At 37.7% G+C, this 20,563-nt stretch overlaps 1 protein-coding gene across 1 annotated transcript; it reads right to left on the bottom strand.

The window, feature by feature from the left end:
- Positions 1-71: 71 nt before the first annotated feature.
- LOC149027518 (P-loop containing nucleoside triphosphate hydrolases superfamily protein) lies at positions 72-15,723 on the bottom strand. The gene is made up of 11 exons (XM_089163386.1): positions 15,332-15,723; positions 11,895-12,131; positions 11,267-11,527; positions 8,574-8,653; positions 7,874-7,979; positions 7,612-7,725; positions 7,127-7,225; positions 3,645-3,734; positions 2,270-2,376; positions 1,420-1,563; positions 72-941 (listed from the first exon to the last, which is right to left on the bottom strand). The coding sequence occupies exons 1-11, from the start codon at positions 15,596-15,598 to the stop codon at positions 671-673; spliced, it is 1,776 nt and encodes a 591-aa protein (XP_089019512.1). The 5' UTR covers positions 15,599-15,723; the 3' UTR covers positions 72-670.
- Between the last annotated feature and the right edge of the window lie 4,840 nt (positions 15,724-20,563).

The following is a 20,563-nucleotide window of genomic DNA, read 5'->3' as shown; positions in this document are numbered from 1 at the left end:
AGTAAATCCATCTGCAACCGAACAGAATTTGCTTCAATAACACACAAGCATTTCCTTGGCATCTGGATTTGAACGCTGATCTTGGTCGAGCAACTCGGCTGGCTGTTGAAAAATTGCTCAAGTCACCAATCTTTAAATTATATACAACAAAACACCATTTCTGTTTCCTGGTTCAAGCTTCTCAAAAACTATGATACATCTCGCATTGCTGTATTTTCCAGATCTAAATTAACAGGAAAAAGAAGGAAAAAAAAGCCTGAACTTTGTCAGTCTAAAATTCCAATGACTACATCAGACCATAGGCTGAAGAGTGAGGACCACTCAAGAACCAAAGCCAAGTTAGAGATGAACAAGCAGGCAAAATTTCAGTCAAGAAACCAAAATAGCCGTTTCCTTTTGCGCAAAATCTTTATGTTGTTTGGCCAGATTTTGTAGTTGCTGCCAAACTTCCCCCTGAACCTTTATGTTGCTTGCCTAAATTTTGCAATTGCTGCCAAGCTTCTCATTGAACGTTCCATCCATTTGTCTGACATGATCGAAAACTCTCTCCAGGTGTCCAAGAAATCTCTGCTCGAACTTCCAGGGTGACTTTTTCTCATTATATATACTGTTAAATACTATCTTCTAAGGGCAAAACAGAATTGACCGAGCTTGCTGCATCACAATCATTTCAAAGCAGCTCTTCTGTCCCCGTCAGCATCGCAAACTGAGTCTCATCAATGGTTCCTTTCTTCAGTTTTTTAAGTAAGCGGTATTCACGATCAAGCTCATCTTCGTCTTCAATTGTCTGAGCAGCCCGCCTCTGTTTTCCAGTTTTTTTCCTCATAGTGGCAGCTGTAGAACTTTGGTCGACTTTAGGCTTAGGAGGCTTTTCTTGTTGATGCCTCAATGCTTGCTTTGCTTTCTTGTTCTTTTGTCGTTGTTTTTCACGAAATTTATCCCTTCGGCAGAATAACAACCAATTAGTTCATACCTTTGGAGATGCAAGAAGCCTTTAATAGTACTGTTAAGACCCTATGACACCAAGAGTCCACGCACTACTAGACAAGATATGTTCAATGCTCATAATTCTAGCGCATGCGCACATACATGAATACTAGTAGAATAATTTAAACCCAAGTGGACAATCGTGACAGGAACTATCTTAAACACTGTAGTACAGTTGAATGTCTTAAAATGATAAGTAAAGAGCATAGGAGTTCATTCAGCTCCATTTGGAGCAGGGTGGAACTGTAGGCAGACCACAACAGCTTTGCTGGGTGGTGCCTTTTTGAACAGTGGGAACCACCCCTAGTATGGGTAAGTAGACCGCGCTACTTTCCAGCTGGCTACCTTACTTGCTCCGCCACCACTCCCCCTCCCCAAGGACAACAATTGAGAACTTAAAATGTAAATCTATGCATGTCTTATATTGCTTACTTGTACTTGATCTCCCCTACTTTGACATCCTTAGCTGCAGTAAAACCTTCAATAGAGAGAGAGTGATGTTTTAACTCAGGCATTGCAGGAAGCTGCAACAGGCCATATCCCATTGCCAACTTCCCAATTTCCAGCTCTTTCCATCTGCAAGAGTCAGAAAGATGAAAATAAAACTACTATCATTAGTTCTTTTTCTTTCCTGCTAGGGAAAATTCCCTGCAACTAAATTGAAAGAGCTTTCAAATGGTGCACCATTTTGACCCACATGTACAAATGATGTGGCAATTCTGACTTAATGGATAGAGAAATCACAGTCTGGTATGCCAAATTTCAGAGACAAACTCAATCAAATAATCTCAAATTTCTCACTTGTATATGCATGCAACTCCATACAACTGGTACTTCAACCACTATTTTGCATTCTCCCATTGTCCTGATTTTCAAAGATCTATTTAACACTTGATGAACTCCAATGGGGATGACAATCTATAGGTCCACCTACCACATCATTTTTGCCCCATCCAATGTGCCATCTGCCATTATTATTAGCCAAGTATATCAGCACTCAGGAATCCCATGCCTTGCATCAAATTGCATATTCATTCTATTACCTCACAAAATGAATAGAAAGGGGTATAAAATATACCAGTGTCTCAGAGAGATGCAGTAGCATTAGCCTGGCTGGATCAACATGATCCACTTTGGAGACCCAGACCAAGAGTTGGCCCTAAATTGCTTTCCTGGTCTGGAAGGGCTATGACTAGTATTAATTTATTTTTTTCTTTCAAATAAAGACACTATTCCCTTATAATTAATACTTTGCAGTTTGGAAATATGTATGACAGGTCACCTGAAAATATAGGAACATTGGTGCTCCTTATATGCACGGATGTATGAAACAAAAGCTTTCAATCCTTTCTCCATCACGTCACGGTCCTTTATTGCAGCAGCTCTTATCTGAAAACAGTTGGCAATTAGGAGGGTTGAAGGTATTTAATATCAATTATGGAGTAGTTTCTCATATAAACTCGATGAAGAAAATTAAACTTGGTATGTCGATCATTATATAGGCTTTCCCTTAATTGCATCTGTTTCCTCTCATTCTTTCTTCACAGCTTTAATCAATCAGTTATCAGCACCACAAAGTTTGATACTTGCAAGCTTTAAAGAAAACAAGAATGATGGAGAGAGAGATATTGGAAAAAGTTTCATCAACGGCCCTCATCATTTTTTATTTGGTTATTTTTGCCACATAGGATCATTTGGTCATTCTGATTACAACTAAAGAAGAATACCCCCTTCAATGGTGGGGTCTTAAATTTAGTGGAATCTCTAACTGGAAAGCTACCATGTATTTCTAGCATAGGGGCAGATTTGGTCATTCTGTTCCCAGAACAAAGGGGTACCCACTTTACAAGTTAACGAGTAACATATCAAAGTTAGCAGCATTTCAACTGGATAGGTCACCATGAGTTTCTTCACCTTAAGTTTTTATTGGCCCAAATTCTTTGACCAGGTGTGAAGCTTCGACATGAGTGTGTGTGACAACATCCACAGAGCCTGGGATCCCGACTGGCATTTCCATGTTGCAGATATAATGCCGGTGGCAAATGGAACCTGGCTAGCTCATGCTTCCCCACCCTTCCCCTTCCAGATGTAGTTAGGTCTCTTTGGCATAATTTATCTTTATGTTTATGACCTATTTATTAATAATCAATTGTGATAACAGATCACGAATGATAAAGAATAAATGTTTGGTTATTAGTAGACATAATATATTATATAACAAGAAATATGTTTGGAGAGCCGGGGGAGTAATATATATTGCATCATCAATTTAGTTTTGCGTTGGTTTTGGTTTACCTTGTAAATATATATTTAGGCTATGGTTCTGATTTTGGATAACTTTGTAAATATATATTTCGGCTTTGATTTTGATTTTGATTTTGGTTTAAATATAACTTTGCAAATATACATCCACAAAAATCAACAGTTCATGGGGATAAATCATAAACAACCATTGATCTATTTATATATTTATGTTTAAATCAATTTATTTTTAATAAGAAACAGAGGTCATAAATCATACCAAATACATCTACCTATTTTATAGGTCAATAATCATAAATTTAAAATGTACCATACAGAGCATTAGAAACTTTAAACGATACCTCAAGAAAGAATATCAAATGAATTTAGCATAATTAAAATGGATCAATACTTACCTGAGGAACAATATCAAGAGCATTATCTGAACATTTCCTCTCTACAACGGGAACTCTCCTTATATGCAAGAAGTCCACATAAGCTTCCTCCTACACAAAGGTAAAACACAAAATGACCAACTTAATGCACAGTGAGAATAAACGATATAAAAGTCTTGGAAGGGCAGAAACAACCAAAAAAGTCATTTGATTCCTCTCGTGTTGATGCTTTTAATACCTGTTGTAATGAGGACATGGGCATCACTGACCTTCGTTGGTCTGGACATCTCACCTGGCACAACTGGAAGTCCAGCCAAGATCAAAATACCTCCAAACTCGACCAGTAGTTGGTGAAAGAGGCTTGGCTCTCCCTCTTCCCCTCTCCCATGCCTCCTTTCTCCCCACTAGCCTCCCCAATCACTCCCCCTACCACCTTCACATCCAATCCCCCTCCTCCTTTGGTCCCAACCCCTTCAAATTTTTTGACATATGAACCTCCAACCGTTCCTTTCCATTTGTTCTGGAAGCCTGGTGTAAGCTGATCCACTGCTACTCTCTCTCCCTCGTTGTCTTCGCTAGGAAGCTCCACAACACCAAGCTTGCGCGCAAAGCATGGACTTCTTCCTCTTTTGGGAAATTTCTTCCCTTGTCTTCTCCTGTTGTTCCAATCATTCATACCCATGTCAAAACCCTCCTCCGTGACCCTGACCTTGCCAATGAAGAGATATCTCTCTCTACTGAGCTAGCCACCCTCATCTCTCGAGAAGAGAATTTCCTCCAGAATCAAGTGGCTTGAACTTGGACACCTCTTTCTTCCAGTGGTCTCTCAAAGCTCGCCACAAGGCCTCAAACTTCAATCCCACCCCCACTCTCCTCTTTACCAATGGCATCTAGATTTTCGATGTCGATGGCATTAAGAGACAAGTGGTCTCTTTATTCTCGTCCCTTATAGTCCCCTCCTCTCCTCCCCATAGCCCCCTATCCCCCCAACCTCATCAAAAATTTGCCCCCCCCCTCCTTCCTTGATTCCCTACTAGCCGTTCCCACCAAGTTGAAAATCCTATCCACCATCAACTTTCACAAGCCTAACCACACTCCTACGCTTGATGGCTTCAACATGGGTTTCTTTAAAGCTTCATGGAGGTCTCTTGAGGAGAATCTTATCAATGTGATCCATAGCTTCTTCAACCCCCCCCCGGCTGCCTCCCTTAACCAAACCTTCCTTTGCTTCATCCTTAAGAAACATGGTGCCTCATCCCTCTTTAGCTTCTGCCCATATCTTCACAATCTTCTCTACAAATTCATTTCCAAAATCCTCGCAATCGCATTGTTCAAGTTATTCCCTCCTTTGTCAACAAAGACCAATCTGCCTTCATCTTCGATAGAAGCATTGCTGACAATATCTTCTTTTGTGCTAAGATTGTTCGGGGATTTGGTCGCTCTTCCACTCCCCCACCGCCCTCCTGAAAATTGACCTACACATTTTCAAGTTTTTCTCCGTCAATGGGATTTCATTCTTGATGTCCTCTCCTGTACGGGATTATCCCCTCCCTTTGTTTGCCGGTTGAAGCCTATATCCTTACCAGACCCCCCCGATTCTCTGTAATCACTGACAGCTCTCCCACAGGGTTCTTCCCTTCCCCATGTCAGTACTAGCCAAGGCTGCCCCCTCTTCCCCCACATGTTATCCCTTGGCCTTGAAGTGCTCTCAATACTCATCCAGTCCAAAACAAACTAGCATCTCATCTCTCCCATCCTCAAGTGCCGAGCTATCAACCTTACCCATCTTCCCTTCCTTGATGACCTAATGATCTTCAAAGCCTTGCATTCCTCCATCTCCTCCATTGGGTGCTCCCCCTCTTGCCTCCAAGTCAACTTGCATAAATCTCTCCTCTTCTTGTCAGGTGTCTCTGTCTCTACCAAAGTGCCTCTTTTAAATCTTACAAGCTTTTTGCTGGGTATCCTCTTTGTCTCTTACCTTAGCCTTCCCCTCAGCCCAAGCAAACTCACAAGCCACCACTGCTCCCCCATGTTGAACCAGATCAAGAAAAAGCTCCAATTGTGGAAAGGCAAACTTCTATTGTTCGCCAGATGACTTGTCCTAATCAAATCTGTCCTCTAATCCTCCTATCTCTAATAGTGTAGCATTTTCCCCATCCCCAAATTCACAACGAGTGACATGGAAGCCCTATTTTGTGCTTTCCTCTGGAAAGAGCAAGATTCCTCCCATTTTCTCCATCACATCTCTTAGTCCACCATTTGTCTTCCAAAATTTGAAGGAGGCCTTGGCAGTCAGAGAATTTAATTAAAATGCTGCCAATCTGTTAATGCACCTCTGGAAGACCTCCTCCAAATATCTTCGCTTGCATGCAAGGCGGCATGCCAACGCCAAGTAAAGACATTGCATGACTCCAATTAGGTCAATTGCGTCGACCCTAACCTTTTGAAATCAGATTCCATTTGGATTGTTTCCACTCCCTCAAACCCTTCCTTAGTTTGAAGGAAGCTTAACCTATTGAGACCCCTTGCACTCTTTGCTATTTCCACCCAAATTGTTGACGAGTCGCCCACCTTCTTATCGCTAGACCCCTAGCATTCCGCGGGCAAATTGTACAACTTCTTAGGACCAAACCAAGTTTATGCCTATTGCATTCTAAAAGTTACCTTGCTCTTGGTCTTCGAAGTCTCACACAGGTTTTAATCTAATCTTTTTCTCTTGTACCCCCTCCCTTGTGATTGCACCATCTGGACTCCTTCACCCTCAGGCGCCTTCTCCACTTCATCAGCTTGGAATCTCACCCACACCTCGCCCTCCAGTTGCTTGGCATCACTTGGTTTGGTTCAGAGGTCATAACGCTCGCCATGCCAAAGAGCCCTTAGACTTTGCCTTTCTACTCAATCCCTCCTCCATCGACACGTAAATGTCAACCCCAACTACATCCTTTGTTGGAATAGCCTTGAAGATGTTGATCATTTGTTTTTTTCCTACCCCTTCTCCCACTCCTTACAAGGGAAACAAATGTCACCATTTGGCCCCACTCCATGCATACATACAGGTTCTCCAAGGATTGGCCTTAGGTTTGAGGTCATTTTCTTGTTCAATTATTTTGCAATTGGGTTGGCAAGTTGGTTTTTTGAGCCTTGATATCTCACTTGTGGTGGGAGAGGAACCTTAGGAGATGAACTTCCAAATCCATATCCCTTAACATGATTTAAAAGCCATCTCTTTTGACATGTCAGCTAGGCTCCAGTCCCTTCCAACATCCCCTTTTTCCAGAACCCCAAGGAATAGGGCTTATTGTTGTTAACTGGGGTCAACACTCTTCCCTTCTCCAATCTAGTCGATTGTAGCACCCCCCCCCTCTCCCCAAATCATCATTTTTCCCCCTTCCGAGGTCTTGGTAATGAATTCTTTATTCATCCCCCATAAAAAAAAACCACAAGGCTCAAATTTGATCAAAGTATATATTAACGTAAAAATTAACACGAAAGAACAAGCAAACCTTTGGTAAGAGAAAGACAATAGCACTTCCTAACCGACCCATCCGAGCAGTCCGACCAACTCTGTGTACAAAAACATTTGGATCTTGTGGAGGATCATACTGCAGAATGAACATAGAAATGAATCATCTCCGTCTTTTAGAAGGTTGAAATTCTAATTTAACAAATCCTTTTAATGGGATGAAATATGATGTGTAAAATAATAGACGTAACAAGTTCAAATGATAAGTACCCAAATACTGGAAACTCTAAAACCAGACAGAAATATATGATTGTTCCCTAGTGATGCCATTATCCATCAAAGGATAATCACTAGACCAGAGGCAGCAAAGACCCACTTACCTAAATAAAAGTTGAATGGAAGTTATATACCTACAACAAACTTCTTACCATCACAACTAAATTTTGAATTTGTTACCTATTAAATCTATTTGTTCCAGTCAGTATCAGAACTTCATCTTATGCACAACCAATTAACAGAATCTACCTGCACAATCCAATCAACACCTGGAATGTCAAGTCCTCGAGCTGCTACATCAGTACACAGAAGAATGCCACTTGAAAGTGAAGTAAAAGAAGACAAGGCCTTTTCCCGTGCATGCTATCAAAAGATACAAGACAAAAAAGAATTAGGAGTATATATACACTCACAGGGAAAGAAAGCTGAAACAAGCCGTATGCTGAACTGTATAACTTAGTCCATGTCAAGATCCAATATCTTTAAGATCCAATATCTTTGTTCAAGTTACCTGTTTCATCCTTCCATGAAGAGAAATCAAGGGGCAACCTTTAAGAGCAGAAAGTTGTGGAAGAACAACCCCCCAGTAATCAACACAAGCACATGTCATGAAGTACCTGCAATAGTTGTGAAATTAGACGCTACAAAGCAGAGTCGCATTTTAACCATTTTGTGGCTTCAAAAACATGAGAAGTTACGTAGTTGTTTGCGAAGGGGTTGAGGAAACTGAAAGCGCCACCAGAAAAACTAAAATGACACTAGGAGAAGTGCTGCACAAAGACAGTCGGAAAGGTTTAAGGACTCATTCAAGAGAGAAGAGAAGGAAGAGAGAGATATGGAACTGAATAATGGAAAGAATGTTTTCCTCTCCTCTATTTGATTAATCAATATGAAGTCAGAATTAAAACCACATACCGAGGGAGGTAGAAGTTAAAACGGAAAGATTACAACATAAAATGCAACATACTAAACTAGTGCCTATACGGTATACTACTACCCTTATTACATAAACTCTACCAAATACATGCATAGCTTAGGCCTTGTATCAAGTATGATCCCAAAGAGAACTGATTAGAGAGCAAGGATCCATGTAGCTAATCCCATTTAGTTCAGATAAGGCTAAGGTACCGTTGCTGAGGTGTTCTGCCCCATTTATAGGCATACGCAACAAATTATATGAAACACCAAAATGCTTCACAAGGTTAACTTACACGATGATCTTTCTCGACATGTTCTCTCTTAAGAAATCAACAAGTTGAGATGACTTCGTGTCTGCTTCAGTTTCCATATACTGCAAGATGAAAGAGGGAAAAAAATAAATGACAGACATGTCAAGAGCACTGACTGTAGATAATTAGAACACAGAAAACATTTGCTTCAGCAACAAAAAATGATGATGTAAGTTCAACAGCATGCAGCAGTTCGGGGTAGCAACAAGTATGTTAAGAAAATGATGAAATCGATGGGCTACGTGCATACTGAATATACATGATTGGCTAGTACATAATACCCGATGCACAAGTAACCAATTGGCTATTACATAATAGTTAGGACCACTTCCGGAAGAAAATTTTGGGTGCACTTTCGGAAAGTTTCTCACTGGAACTCTTCAGTCAGTCGGAATATCTCGGTTAAATGACCTGGCAAAACCAAGAGCTTTAACCCTTGATCTCAGCACCATCATCAATATGTAATCAGCTTGATGGCAACAAAGAATTTTAAGTTTAAGGTAATTCACCTGGACTCTTGAGGTTTATCAAAGTGCAGAAATGGTACCTTAGTTTTGCAAAATTGCAAATGCAACCATAAGTCCTCCCCCCCCCCCCCCCTCTCTCCCCCCAAGGGAGGGTGGGGAGGGGGGAGAAGCAAATGCACCCATAAGCTTGCAAAAACTTAACAAAAACATGCATGTCATTAACTTGGGACATTAGTTGCAAACTGTGATAGATTTTAAGTACCTTCCTGAACATTCTACCCTTGGAAAGGTAGAATAACAAATGCCTCTGTTATGAATGCCCCAGGAAACAAACTCATTGTTGCTACCTGGGGTTTAGGCTCCTCTCTCCAGCCCCCCTCTTGATGGCTGGTTGTTGTCCCCCCACCCCCTCTCTCCCCCTCCGCTTGCACATTCGCTTTTCCCTTCTTCGGGCTTTTAATTAATCATTTATTACTCATCCAAAAATAATAAACAAATGCCCTCATCTTCTTCCCCTCCTCTCCTGCAACTCAAACCCTCTCTAAATTTCTGGGGTTGAGAACTTGTCATTTTCTTACTTTACTTTTCTTGATTAGGTTGACTTCAAACCAGGATCAAGGTCACATCTAGAAATTTGTCAAATCAATCTCCAAGATACGATACAGATCTAATGGCTGAATTTAGAGCAACTAGATGAACTCCTGATTTGTAACAGAAGCACTGCAATTTTAGGAGATTTTTTATATCTCCAGATAAGATCATCGGGTTCTCCCCGCAACCCTCATCGAGTGGTCCTCATGCGAGATAAGATTAATATCCAAATGAATTGTCTTGCTGATCGGTATAACCCACTTAGGAGAGGATTGATTCAGATAATTGAAAAGCCTTAAACCAAAATGCGGCCAAAAATTGGATTCACTGATGTACTTGACCACCAATGGATCTAAGGGTATCAGGAAAACAACATGAATTGAATCACCTAGACCAGAGATTAATTGAATCTTATTATGCTCTGTATTCATGCAACCTAGCATAAACAGTATTGATTTATAAAGATTCAAAACAGTAGTTAAGTCATAGAAAAACAGAGCATAATAAGAAGAGGAAAGATGAGTAACCCATCTCAGGTTCTAGGTATCACACAACCCTGCTCCAATGCCAGGCCATTCAGGTAATTCACCGATACCTTCCTTTCTCACTCTTTGTTAGATTTTTTCTGTTTCGCTCAAACGATCTGTTACTGGGTATGTTCCTGTTACCATTCAATCCAAATTATCATTCTGTTACATGGATCAATGTTAGAAGAAGCTCCTCTGAAGCAACTTGAGTTTTAATTTTTAATCCAGGTGGCCAACACGGTTAGAGCCCATGGATCTTCCGGACAGGAGCATGCAAAATGGGTTTGGTGGGTGCATTCAGAAGAAACAGAACTAGTTACAGAAGGAGGAGAGGGGTGGAGAACTGCAGATGAAGAAGAGGAGAAACAAGAAGAGGGCAACAGAAGTTAAGAGCCTAGTTTTTCAAGTGAAGGTTTTCATAGCTAATTGGGGAAGATAATTTGATATTGCCTGATTCTCCCTTTTTAATTAAATAAGAATAAACTTTTTTTGAATTAAGGTTAAGTGGGGGTCTGCAATAAGGGTAATTTGGTCAAGATACATTGTATTCCTCTCCCAATATAAAGTTGAGTGTTGAATTCTATTAAGAGTTAAATTAGAGTTTGTATAGGAGTTAAAAATAGAGTTTGTATTCATGTAAAATTCTATTCCTTGTAATAGTCTACTTTCCTCTTAATTATAAATAGAGGGCTTGAGATCATTGATCAATAAGCCATTCACCACAATCGTTTCTTTCAACATTGAGGTTGTTTTGTTAACTTTTGGGAACCTCAGGGGGTGCAGCTGCAATTTCAATACAAGTAGGGGTTGAATCTGCATTTCGATAAAACTCGGGGGGCACCTGAAAATCCTTAATTTGTAAAGACTAAACACTACAAAAAGAGCATAAAATAAAACAACGGAATTTCCAAAAAGCTGAATCTCCAGCCCGTCATCAGGCCCCAAAGATCAACAAAAGCATATAAGCACAAACTCTGTCATAATAACAAGCAGTTACCTAGCCAATGCAAGCAAATGAAGACTCTAAAATGAATAACCAGAGAAACCAATGCCATGGGAATAGATTAAACAAAATATATTAGGCACACACCTCCATATTAAGGCCAAAGGGTGTTCTGGAAGAGGTCAATTGTTGGGAGGATGCTAACTCATCCTGTGTTATGGCTTCTGCTCGAACTTCAACCCTCACAGGATTCCTCAGGCCTGCTTTTGAAAGCTCTTCAACTGCCTCAGTTTGGGTGGCTGAAAAAAGACCAGTTCTGCGAAGCTTTGGTAACCGAGATATAATGGAAGTTATCTGCTTTTGAAACCCCATGTCCAAGAGCCTATCAGCCTCATCCAAGATTAAGACCTACTCCAGCCAAAAACGACAAGTCAGAGGAAAAATTAAAAGAAAACACTATTACAAGGATATCAAACATCATTAAGAATTCTGATGCTACAAAATTTTTAAACTCCCATTATCCATTCACACCAGCTTAAAAGAAACAAGATGTCCAGCCCCATCAGCTGAAGTTAAGTAATTTACCCTTGTCTTCCGCTGATAAGGCAAATGACCATGTTGAAGAACCAGAAACCTGAAGGTCACACTTTGCTTTGCACCATAGCCATATGGCAGGTTGGCAACTAGCCAATTACCTTTTACTGGTAAAGCAAAATTGATAATCAACTCATCATTAATTAAGATGCTTCCCTAAGAGACTGAGGTCTATCAATACCTCGAGATTTCGGAAATCCAAGATCTCCATTCGTTCCATTATGTCGTGAAGTCTCCCAGGTGTGCCTATCAATAAATTTGCTCCCTCCTCCTCTATTTTCCTCATGTCAGCCTTTAGGTCTAATCCTCCAACAAGAAGCACTGCCTTAACATTCGGTACTGTTGAAATGAAAGGCTGTGCAACATGGAATATTTGTGATGACAATTCTCTTGTTGGAGAGATAATTACACCCACCACCTGTAAAACACATACAAGTTGATTTCCTAAACTGCAGCTTATATCATAAAAGAACCATAATGAACATCCAAGATGTAAAAATATAAAGATATAGCTGCAAATCATGCCCACTTAATAAAGAACAAAAGCAAATTATAAAACATATGCATGACATCCAAATAAACTATTATTCCCTAGTTTAGCCATCTTTTTTTTCTGTGCATCATTTATTGAACAACTTGCACTATGACAACCTCCATGTGGAATATAATTACATACTCTATTATCTTTATTAAAGAATACAAGGTTACATGGAAGTGCTCATCAATTTCAAATGCAGTCAAAAGGGAGTGTTTTTCAGACACCTACAGAAGTCCATCTTGTACATCAATCATCATATAAGAGTATTTCATCATCCAATTTTCTCAATATCACTTCTGACCATCTGATATAGTCCCAGATTGATGAAAGATCAACTAGGAGCTAATAGCCAAAAATCTTCAAAAAACAGGAAGGTTTGAACAAGCAAAATAGGGTTTTGGTAGTCTATCATGAAGGTTTGGATTTTGCAGAAAAAGTTTGAATGCTACATTTTAAAGTTTCAGCAGGAGATTTGAATCTATCAATTCAAATACTACACAAAGAGAACATAGGTAATATTATATATTTAATACGGGGGGAAATCTGCAGAACACTTCTGACGAAGAACCGCCAGTTTGAAGGTATTGTGTACATACTCATACCTATTAAGTCACTTGCAATGGAACATTAAACACTAAGATTAACACTAACCATAGAATAAAATTCCGTTGAAACTTGCGAAATTTCCACCGAAATTTTCCATTTTGGGAACCTCAAAATGAAAAACTAGGGAATTGAAAAAAAAATCCCAAGTTCCGATGGAAACCGTCGAAATTTTGTCGAAACTTGTCGAAACCTTGAAACCTGTCGAAACCTGGTTCAACCCAACTAGACCAGCTAGTTTATGAGAGAAAACAACTTCCCAAATTTTGTGGAAACCTGTGAAATTTCGTGGAAACCTATGACTTTTCTTGCAAGTTTCGTAGCTTTCCCATATTTTCAATTTTTTTGTTTCTTTCATGTTTCCCCAAATACCCCCTCCATCAGGACTTCCCTACCCAAATTGCGTGTTCCCTCAAACTAGTTATTTTAGGCATGTTGATGACTAGACTTATAAAGTTACAGTTGTCGATTACCTTGACAACCATAGGCATAAAATGTCATGGGATGTCTATATCCGTTGGTTGGAGGAGAGGATGTTACAAGCATAGTACTAGTTAGCTCATAGGATGGATCTACCAAGACAATCCTCTCAGTACTGAGGTGTACTATCCTTTTATTGTCAGTTACTTTGTATTTGATGTTTTGAAATTAGAAATTATATATTGAATGTTATGTACTTAAGTAGTTAAGTTTATAGTGTACTTCTAGGACAACTCTACATTGATGTTATGTACATTAACTGACATATCTACATTGACTTTTTTAGCAAAATACAGTCAATGTGTTCTTTATAATCTAATTAGCTTAAATGCAGAGTCCCACCTTAAAATAGTCCCCAAAACCTGTCGAAACTTGCACAAAAAAGTTTTAAGTTTCCTCAAAATTTCCTTGTTTCCCACCTAGGTTTCCCATTTTCACCTAGTTGAAACTTGAGTTTCCCTCGAATTTTTTTCTATGCACTCAACATACATGAGGTCCTTCCCACATAATTTTATGCAGAGACCATCAAGAGACTAATCTCCTTAAGTTTCCAGAGTCTACACAATTCTGACTTGGACCAGGCTCAATAATCCAATTCAAACATAAGCATACGAATACATTTTGATGGGTGTGGTCAGTCCAAGGACTACAAAGTGGCTCATGGATGATATCCAACAAACCAGTCAACTAATCCAATACACAAAAAATAAATATTACCATTCAATCAATTTAGAATCCAAAAAACATGCAAGTCACATGCTACAAAAATGTCCAATAATGTGCAAATACACACACAAAAGTTTGGTTACACAATTCCAACAGTGAGATCAGCCAACTTGAACTAAGATGACATGCTCTATACAACTGCCTCTTACTTTTTAATTATATTATATTGTGATGATATCGACTGTAAGACCATCTTTTGTTGATTAGGAAATTTCAGCTTAAGACTGATGGAAGTGACTTGATAGAATTATAACTTGTGTATCAAGGGAGCACAGTCACGTCGTACTCATGAAAAGGACCAAAAGTTATTTACAAGTATACCCTATAACAATACAAAAGTTCTGTTAATACCCATAAACTCACACCACAACACTGCCCCTCTAGTTGATGCATATATATGATCATGCCCAACTTGGAAAAGATAGAGAAAAAGAGTTTTACTACTCAAACTGACAAGTAGACTGAACAAATTGAATATACTAACTCCTTGTTCAAGCTTTTCCTCAACCAATAACAGTCTTTTCCCCACGCCTCGTCTTGCCATGAATAATTATGGGCAATACTAATAGCAAGGTTGCTATCATAGTACTGTCGGTACAACATCAAAGGGACTATCGGAGCCTAATCCAAATTCTTGTCAAAGACCCTTCAGCCATAACAATTCAGAGACGCCATGTGTCATGGCACAGAACTTTGCTTAGCCCTTAAAACGATATCTATCGGTCACATTGCCAATTTGATTCCCAATTCCCAGACTTTTTGTCACACGATCAGAGAGGAGGGAGATTGGAAGATGCCAAGTGTGGTACACTAGGACAACAGAGGTTAGCACCAGATTGCTTGCAAGTTCCTTGGAAATTCTGGTGGCTTAAATGTACTGTGATCATAGACATTCATATTCTACACTTATTTCAACAAGACTGTATAAACTCCAAAGGTCGGTCTGTCATCCTAATTTCGTTCTCTTCGAACGATCAATTGAAAATAACGAATCTGTTTCACGACTTGTTTCTCATATAAGTCAGAATCCAAGGGTTTCTTGTTTGAGGTATTTCTGGCTTCCTGTTTCCTATATAATTGTTCTGTAAGATGTTTCACCGGCTGAAGAATGACCTCAAACAGTCAAATCCGACTACAAGTTGTTGGAATAAGGTCCAAGGCTAACTGAGTTCTCAGTCGAAGCGTAGTCAGTAATAATTTAAGAACAGAAATAAATAAATGAATGAATAAAGCACCAGCCGCAATATGCTACGGAAATAAAAACGACAAACCTGGTGAGGTTTTGGCCGCTCTGAAGAACGACGGAGTATCTCGACAAGGGGTAAGACAAACGCTAGGGTTTTCCCGGAGCCGGTGGCGGCGTCTACGGAAACATCTTTAAAGCTGCAGAGTAGAGGAATAGTTGCGGCTTGAACTGGAGTACAGAAGTCAAAACCAGCTTGGGATAGTGCATCTAGCACGGGAGCCGACAGAGACGGTTTAAGATCGGAAAAGCGAAGTTTTGTTAACGCTCTGTTCGGAGCGTCCGACGAAACCATTGTCGTGGCCTGAGAGTACAGCACAGATAGTTTCACGTTTCACAGTTCACAGATCAATACAAGCATATCTTTTATACGTCGCCACAACCCGCGAACGCTACTACTGCTCGTCGAACCTACCGACTCCCAACCTAGCGGCGCATCATTTTTTTTATTTTTTTTCCCTTATTTGTTTGTTTAATTTTTGAGTAATATTTAAAATGAAAACAATAAAATTACAAACTAATAATAATAATTTTCATTTGGATCACTCAATCTGATGTTATCATGTTACTATTTTAGTCGTTTTGAAAAATAATGAAATAACCCTTTTGTACAAAAGCACTTTATATATAAAAAATTTGAGGATGGGGATATTACATATCCCGCCTAGTAAGGGTTGAACTCACGAGCTTTCCATCAATACGACGGGTTCTTAACCATCCTACTAACCAAGGAACTTAATTTCAACAATATTTTGCCGAAATTCGTTGGTTTTGCTGACTGGCGGGAAAAAAAACGATCAAAACGAAAATATTCAAATATCGCGGAGTTAAATATCCAGTTAAATATTACCGAAAAATCGTCGATTTTCCGGCGAATCAAACAAAAATTGTTAAGAAGAAGAAGAAATAAAGAAAGAAAGAGAAAGAAACAAGAAGTAGCAGGTGCAGCCTCTGCTGGAAGAGGAAGAAAGAAAGAGAAAGAAAAGAGAGGCAGTAGCAACTAGCAAGTGCGGCCGCTACTGGAAGAGGAATAAACATAAAAGAATAAAATAAGCAATAGCAGCGGTGGTGAGTTGGAAGAGGAATAAGCAAAGGAGAAGCTTGTTGTGGCCGCAGTTGGAAGAGGAAGAAGCAAAAGAGAACCAGTACAGTAGCAACGGTGGGATTTCGCCATTTCAGGCGAACTTCGGCGATTTTTCGCCATTTCGCCAAGTTCACTGAGTGGTGAACCGGGCGAAACAAACGAAATTTCGTTCTTTGCTACTAACCCTCTAATAGTTATCTTTTAATATTCAAAATAATCAATGATTAATTGACATTATTTATATTGACTAATGTGCTATTACATTATTTTGATTTGTTTTCTTCAAGTTATTCATATTTTGAACAAAGATATTGAGGTATAAATAATTTGGTATTAGAATAAGCTTCTAAGTTCTAAATGTAATGTGTAATAATTTAGTCATAAAAATGACCTTATGTCTGTAAGTGGTTTTTTGGGATTCCACAAGGAGTCAAATGCCTCTATTTTTTGCCTCTTTAATTGATTAATGGCCTGTTTGGTTACTTGAGTCTGTAAATTTAAAAAATCTAAAGATTTCAAATCTATAGACTTCAAATCTCTGGAGTCATGGTTCATAAAATTAGCTGTTTGGTTAGCTTTAATTTTTTGAATGAAATTTGTAGATTTATCTTTAAAAAATATTTATTTAATTATGGTTCAAATGTTTAACATTTTGATAGTATTTCACCTCATAACCATAAATCTACATATTCACATTTTTTGTGTAAGAAGGTGAATCTCTAGAATTCATGAATCTAGGAATTCACATAACCAAAGGGGTAAAAATCTCCCATTTGCGAATCCAGAGATTTGAACATAACCAAACAAGCCCTAAAGCAGTTTCATTATGTTTTTATCGACTTTTTTAATCCTTTTCTCCTTGCTTAATATGAGGAATTCATTATTTGTGAATAAGTGTTAAACTAAAAATGATATGTGATTAGATGTATCTTTATGTATAAGTTTATTTTCATTGTTACTTCTCACATAAAGAGTATAAAACAAAGGGTAGTTTAACCATTTTAAAATAGGCTAAAGTGTAGTTAAACGGAAGTGTCAATAGGTTAGCTGAACGGCTTTGAATATTCACCGTCAAATTTGTTAAATTCAATATAAATCGTCTAATAACATTCATAATTCTCCTCCCATTATTTATGACGGAAATTTAATTTTAACTTATTCAAGACGACAACAAAATAGTTGTTGTAATCAAAGGGTCCAAACTTGAAGAACGCAGATGAAAGAATTTTCAAAACCGATGGAAATGAGAGGGAATATAGGAAGATATAGAGAAGGAACAGGGGAAGAATAAAATTAACCGTTACTCTAACCACTAGCGAGAATCAAGCGTTTTTTCCTTTTTGAAAATATAACCGGTGATAGAAGGTTATCTTTAATCAACAGATATGACAATAGAAATTTAGAGTCGTTCAGTTAACATATTCACATGTCATTTCAGCTACCTCTTTTTTTTTTTTTTTTGGGTAATAAGCTACCTCATTCCCTTTGAAATATTATGAAATAATGAGAGGTAACAAATCGTTTTTTGGGAAAGTGGGGGTAAAACTTTTGAAAAAGGAATAGCAAGAAAGAGACAACAAATTTTCCATCAAAAAATAACAAAATTTGATTTAGGGATGATTACTATTGCTCCCTTATACTTTGGTTTTATTATTAATCAAACCCTATTGTTTGTGAAATTACTATTGCCCCCCCTCATTTCTAACGGTGTTAAGTGGGTGTTAACATCAAATATGAAATGTATATTTTGCTCTTAGAATTAAGAAGTCAAAAATATTGCATTACCCTCATTTATAGAAACTATATTGAATGATTATATCCTTAAAAACTTATATTTTATAATTAGTTTTGGATTTGGTGGGACCACATACTTATGGTTGTTGAAACTTTCACATTCCACTTAAATTTTTCATTATTACCATGATGGAAATTTTATAAACAAATTAGCATATAAGATGCTAATTGATAGAAAATTTGGTAATATATATCATGGTCAGCATATATTAGGTGATTTTCAATTTCCAACTTTGAATTAAATTTAATATATATTAATTTAAGTTTTATTTAATTACATTCATTTATTTGGTTATTTCTTTTTTAGAGAAGAAAAATCACATATTTCCTTTATTGGTGGTTTATTTAAAAAAAATAAAAATTTAAAGCTAATTTTTTTCCCATAGTTAATTAAGGGTAGTATTATAACTTGACAAAAGAGTAAATCAGTAAAAGATAATTGTGGGGTTATTTTTGGGATTTTGAATAAATATATAGATGCCACGTCATCATTAAACTAACGGAGTTTAACGGTAGGGGGCATTAGTAATTGAAGACAAAGTTAAAGGTTGGATTAGCAATTTTAAAAAGTACAGGGGATAAAGTAGTAATAAAATCAAAGTACAAGGAGGCAACAGTAATTATCCATTTTATTTATTATTATTATTATTATATAATTTATTATTGTGTGTAATAACGAGTGAATAAATGAGAGATACGTCATCTCTTGGTTGGTTAACTAACGCTGAGACCCCCTTACAATATGATACCATACTAATATTCATTCCATATGACAACACCAACAATCTTATCATTGGACTTCACAAATGTTCTCTCATAAGCGAAATACAACGGAAGATAACAACACAGAGAAAACGTGATTTTAAAATATTGACCAACTTCAAGGGGTTGTTTAGTCAATAAAATACCAATGCTTCATAGCATGAGGTATGATTTGAGTTCCTTCGGCCTAAGGGCATCGTCCCGCCTTACATTTTTTTTTTTGGTAGTAATCCCGCCTTACATTCAAGTAGTTGCTTAGTTAGTAAAAGACTAATGCCTTAGAGTATGAAATCAAGGGTTTTAGCTTATTTGAGCTAAGGTGAAATCCTGCATTATATTTAAATTATGTATAAGTTATCCCCATGATGTGGTCAAGCTACGCGTAAGCTAGTATGGACGAAAAGCAAAAAAAGGGTTAAAAAAAGGTATTAAATAAGGGTATAATGGTCTTTGTCATGTCTAATTCATCAATCTGATATGATAGGCCAATACAGGTATTTGCTAGTTTGCATTATCATAAGGTGTCTATTCCCTGTGACAAAGATATTGTTGAATCCCTGATATTATAAATGTTCTATTTTTCATGAAAACTAATGACCATTTGACAACCCACCAACAAATAGTTCACGGTGTATCTTGATTTGAGGAACAAAAAAATGGACTGAAAACTGTTTGATAAAACATTTATGTAAAGTGATTTTTTAATTGTACATTGAATTATATGAGAATTTATACTTCAATTAACTGTTTTAACATTGTTGTTAAAGCAAAATCTGGGTGTGGGTTAGGTTGTATAGGAAAAAGACACAGCTACAAAGCCTACTATAACTTCCAAATTGTTGATACATGAAATTGAAGAAACAAAGTGACAAAATAAAATAATTGTGTTTGACTGTTGTCTTTTTATGTTTTCAAAACATTATATGTGGCCCTGTTTGGTTACAAGACTCAATAGATTTCAAATATCTATAAATTTAAAATCTATATATTTTTAATTTATGGAGTCATAATTCATAAAATTAGCTGCTTGGTTAATTGAACATGTGGATGGAATTTGTGGATTCATCTGTAATTTTTGTGAATACAAAAATGTTTAATATTTTTATAGTAGGGATGAAATATATGGATTTCACCTCATACCTATAAATCTACAGATTCACGTTTTTAGTGTGAAGAGATGAATCTCTAGATTTCATGAATCCTGAGATTTTCACAACCTAACAGGTATAAATCTCGCATTCATGAATTCTGAGATTTTCACAACCTAATAGGTATAAATATCGCATTCATGAATCTATCAATTTCAAATCCATGGATTCACGTAACGAAACATGCCCTAACATCATTTAGAGTCATTAACCTCATTCAAGTTTCAAATATGAAATAAAACACCCTCAAATTGTGTATGGTTTGTTTGGTTATCTAAATCCACTGATTTCAAACTCTTTAATTAATGAATCGGATATTTTGACATGTTTGTGGATTTATGAAATCCTTGAACACATGAGTAAGCCATTATTGGGTCTTTAATGAAATCCATGGATTCCACCATAAGCGGTTAAAGACTCTACCTTCGACGGGGAGGTCTTGGGTTCGCACCCATTCGGCGGCATTAATTTG

The sequence above is a fragment of the Hakea prostrata genome, chromosome 1 (genome assembly GCF_041222555.1).
Source record: "Hakea prostrata isolate BN-2017 chromosome 1, UWA_Hpros_2, whole genome shotgun sequence".
Classification (NCBI taxonomy): Eukaryota; Viridiplantae; Streptophyta; class Magnoliopsida; order Proteales; family Proteaceae; genus Hakea; species Hakea prostrata.
The sequence above is the reverse complement of the archived record's forward strand: the minus strand, read 5'-3'. Positions and strand labels throughout refer to the sequence as shown.